The sequence below is a fragment of the Otolemur garnettii genome, unplaced genomic scaffold, assembly GCF_000181295.1.
Source record: "Otolemur garnettii isolate 467f Iridium unplaced genomic scaffold, OtoGar3 scaffold00060, whole genome shotgun sequence".
Classification (NCBI taxonomy): Eukaryota; Metazoa; Chordata; class Mammalia; order Primates; family Galagidae; genus Otolemur; species Otolemur garnettii.
This window is the reverse complement of record NW_003852455.1, coordinates 11,412,396-11,416,975: the sequence shown is the minus strand read 5'-3', so window position 1 is coordinate 11,416,975 and position 4,580 is coordinate 11,412,396. Positions and strand designations below refer to the sequence as shown.

The window sequence follows — 4,580 nt, the reverse complement described above, 5'->3', positions numbered from 1 at the left end:
ATTTTATAAATTTTATAAATTACAAATGCTTTAAATTTAATGTTTAAAAATTGAAAATTAATTTCTTTTAAAGAAATAAAAATTAAAACCAGACCATTTTTTAAATGTACTCAACCATGATATCCATCTATTCCTTGAAGTAACTTAATTCTCATATTAGAATCTAGGGAAATCACTCAAGGAAAAGAACTTCTGGTGCAATTGAGGCCTTTACAAACCAAAAACCACAGTGTGAATGATAGGCATGGGTCTATCTTGAGCCCCAAACTAAAACAATCACTTAGAGACCTTCAAATTCAAGTAGTCTTTGCTGTGAGTCAACAAAGTGACTTCTAACAAGACAGTAAGAAGCACGATGAATGTGTGAACGTCCATTTGGGCACGAACTTGCTGATTCTCTAGGAATCACTGTGTCTTCTCCCCATGGTCCCTCACCTCTCCAGTTCAAGCTTTTATTGTCACATTGAAAGAGTAACAGGCTAGAGCCACGAAAAAGAAAAATTATTTCAGGAAAATGTTTGGTCTCTGCTAGGGTCTACAAAAGAATGCCATTTTCAGATGAATGCCTTTGAATGACATAGAGCCATTTCCTGCCACCAAGTGGGAGACCAGCACTCTGTTCTGCCTGAGACTCAACACTCCTCCCAATTATTTTTTTCTGGCAGTTTTTATCCTCTCCATCCTGCTTTTTTTTTCTTTTTTTTTGAGATAGTCTCAAGCTGTCACCCTGGGTAGAGTGCCTTGGCGATATCATAGCTCACAGCAACCTCCAACTCAGGCTCAAGCGAACCTCTTACCTCAGTTTGTCTGAGGCAACTTTTTAGTAGAGATGGGGCTCTCACTTTTGCTTAGGCTGGTCTCGAACTCAAGCTCTAAGCAATCTACCCACTTTGGCCTCCTAGAGTGCCAGGATTATAGGCGTGAGCCACTGTGCCCTGCCTCTATCCCACTCTTTTAAAGTTGATATCCCTCACAGATTGAAAAGGAAGGGTTTTAAAAGACACACAAAAAACCTCCCGAAGTGCCACCACTAAACGAACTCCAAAAGGGACATGATGAGGCCATAAGTGACAAACCCCAGGGAGGGACACAACTGATTTCGCTGAGACAGAAGCTCTGGAGGCCCATAGCTTCTCTGTGGTGGATTATGGAGCCTGTTTCTATTTGCTGAAGTGTGGGTTTGCTTGTTTGTTTCCATTTTAATTCTCTTTCTTAATAGGAAAAACATTCATGTGATGAAAAATTCAAAAGGTACAGAAAGGTAAACAGTGAAAAGCCTCTGCTTGCACTGGCTGATCAGTCCCATTCCCAGAGGTAACCATTAACCATTCTTATGAATCCTTACAGAAATACATTATATGTAAACAAATAGTCACTTATATACGTTCTCCCTGTGTATATATTCTGTCTGATCTCCCCTTTTTTGTTACACCAAGTGGTAAATCACTATATACCGATGACTTTTTTACTAAGATACCATATGTCATGGGTTTCATACCATTAGTACATATAGTCTCTTATTAATTTTGAAGCTGTTATCATATTCTATCACATGAATGTATCATAATATTTACAGAGTTCCTTCTTAAAACGAACATGTGTCTTATTTATAGCATGGTACTACTTTTACTATTATGTTCTTACCTAAAACTGTCTGAACAAATTTGATTGCTTCTTCAACTGGGTCTGAGTTGACAACTTTATCTAGAAGACCCAACTTGAGTGCTTCACCCGCCAAAATAAATCTTCCTGAAATAAAACAAAGAATGATGTGAAATTAAAGCAGAAGCATTATCAGGGAAGGTTGTCTGTCCTAGATAAAAACATCTATCATTAAATAAAATAAGGATCCCAGAGACTGTTGTAGTTGAAAGATCACTGGAGAGATAACCAGAAAACCTGTATTTTAGCTCCAGCTCTACTTTTTACTACTGTGTGACTGAAAAATTGTACCAGGATCCTGATTTCCTCATTGGGAAATAGGAATAATTACACTTACCTCAGTAATTCTAAGTATTGAGAATGATATATTCTCTAAATCGCCATAGAAGCACTTTATAAACTATGCATCTCTACTGAAATACTAGGTTATTTTTGATAATAACAGAGATAGTAGCATCAAAGTAGTACAGTCGTATCTACTGTATACTTAACACACACTGGGGCTGTGGTTGATTAAAAGAAAAGAAGATAGTGGTCAAACATAAATATAGTTGGATAAACAGGATTAAGTTGACATTATACGTATGCATAATCAAAATTACACAGGAAAAACGTGGTGCGGACGTTTGCCATTTTTTAGATTATTACCCAGCATCTCAATCCCTTCATTAGTTTGCAATGGGTATTGGGCGAGCTTTGGCATCCAGCCTCCTACTGCAGAAGCTGAAAAGGAAGCAGTGATGATGAGACAATGGCTCCTTCAGACCCGTGACAGCTGGTGTGTGGCCCACGAACCCAAGTTTGGTGAACTGAGTGCTTTGTGCAGGGTTTTTAGCATGGAGTTAGTGATAGGAAGCAGCATCGACAGTTTAAATCTCAGTCCACAGGTGGCAACATCTAGGGTCTGTTGGTGGTGGTGCTGGCAGCCTCCATTACAATAACATCAACTCTAGGTGGTGAGAAAGGTTTGATGAGGGTTTGCATCACTCCTAAATTCTGCCCTGGCAGTTCTTCACTTGTAAATGTGTGATTTGATCCGCATATTCTAAAGTAGGGGGTCGAGGGACATAAGCATCCCTTTACCAGGGGGTTAAAAGGAAGGAGACATTGCTTGCTTTCTTGCCATTCCCATCTTATCTTCTGAAAAGCAATCATAAAAGCTGTCCTGATGGCAAACAATTCCATAGTCTTCACTGGTCTTACAGATGGTGTTGGTGGATGCCATTTCTGAGACAACCTCTCCATTCCTGGTTCTTATTAGTGTCCCAGAGAACTAGAAATGGATTTTGTTGATCCAATAGACAGTTCAGTAATTTCTAGCAGGTATCCCTCTGGAACATCAATATTTGGGCAGTTTTCTGAAGTGCCTTTGGGAGCAGGTTTCCAAATCTTCTCCTAGAATAAGGGGGTTGGGGGTAGAGAGTAGGCCAATGGTTTCAGGGGTTAAGTATCCTGTATACAAAATCACTTGAGTGAGGGGTAAGTGAATCAGCCTACTCAGGTAGGGAGGACACCAAGTGGACATAACATGGAATATGGAAACCTGGGTACGACAATGATTCAAGGGCAACTAAGCTGGGGGAACATGAGAAACCCACAGGATGGACTTTAAATTTCTTCAACTATAGTGATTTCTTCTGGTGTGGATTCCAGAAAAACGGAAGAGAACCACTACTGTTTTACAGAGTCAATGACATTACAATACAATCATGTGACATTTCAGCCAACAACAGCTTTTATATACAATGATGGTCCCATAAGATTAAAATACCCTATTTTTGCTGTACCTTTTCTATGTTTATATATTGCTTAATACATACTTAGTACAGTTACATGCTGTATGGGTTTGTAGCCTAGAAGAACAGGTTACACCATATAGCCTAACTGTATAGTAGGCTGTAACAACTAGGTTTAAGTATAGTCTACAATGTCCACACAACAAAATTGCCTAATGAAATATCTCAGAATGCATCCCATCATTAAGTGATGCATGACTGTACCTTTGTTTCAAAGAACTATGGACCTAAAGACGTGGCTCTACCCGTCCAACCCAAATTCTCAGGCTATGATTGAAACTTTCTTTTCTTGTGCCGCCCTCAGTGTAGACAACCACTACTGTTCATTGGGCTCTAATAAGAGTCCCGTGTAGATCTGCTTTAAGGAGACTCCAAGCCAACAGAGCCTGAGAGTTTTCTCTAAGCTGGTGATCTCAATCTTTTCCCAGTTTTCTTGACAGATTCTTCTCTTTTCCAACCATTAAATTTTTTCCTCCATAGAACTCTTTTCAAATATCATTCTCAAGTCTCCCTAAAATTGTACCGACTACTCAAAAAGACAGGTGTATGATTCTAATGTTAGCTTTCTTCTAATGACCTTTTTTTTATGCAAATCAAAAACCTACCATTTCTTACCATTTTTAGCTCTTCTCTTCATGTTAAAAGGAGTAATATTTCTTCAGGTAGTGTTTTGGGAAAAGGCCAATCCTAGTTTACTTAATTTTTTGGTCAAAGAAGCCAGTTTTCCTGATTTCCCCTAATAATCTTGCTTTTCAGACTTAATACTGAAAATAGGTCACAAAAGTCCTCCATGTTCCCACATACACTTTAATTTTTGTAACCTTAGAATAGACACATTTCACACCATCATAACTTCCTCCTATAATTCTAGCTTTTTTATTTCCTGTCTTTTGCACAGTGAACTGTGTCATGTGCTTTGAATTGCTGTAGTATGTTGGATTGTAAGCATCCCCTTATGAATTCCACATTAGATACTTAAAATAGTTCATATTCTTTTAAAATGTACTTATCATGCTATTGTAAATTAAAAGGATTTCTAACTTTATTTTTCCAAGTTAGAACAGTTTTATTATGGATGTATTCTTGAGCATATTTATATATTTTTTAAACAATTCTTAAGTT

The 4,580-nt window shown here is 38.1% G+C and overlaps 1 protein-coding gene across 1 annotated transcript in view; it reads right to left on the bottom strand.

Annotated features, from left to right (window-relative positions):
* The window catches only part of EHHADH (enoyl-CoA hydratase and 3-hydroxyacyl CoA dehydrogenase), a 50,192-nt gene that overhangs the window by 20,786 nt on the left and 24,826 nt on the right, over positions 1-4,580 (bottom strand). Inside the window, exon 5 of the mRNA XM_003792737.3 lies at positions 1,645-1,749. Within this exon, the coding sequence (XP_003792785.1) occupies positions 1,645-1,749 (105 nt within the window). The remainder of the gene's footprint in view (positions 1-1,644; positions 1,750-4,580) is intronic.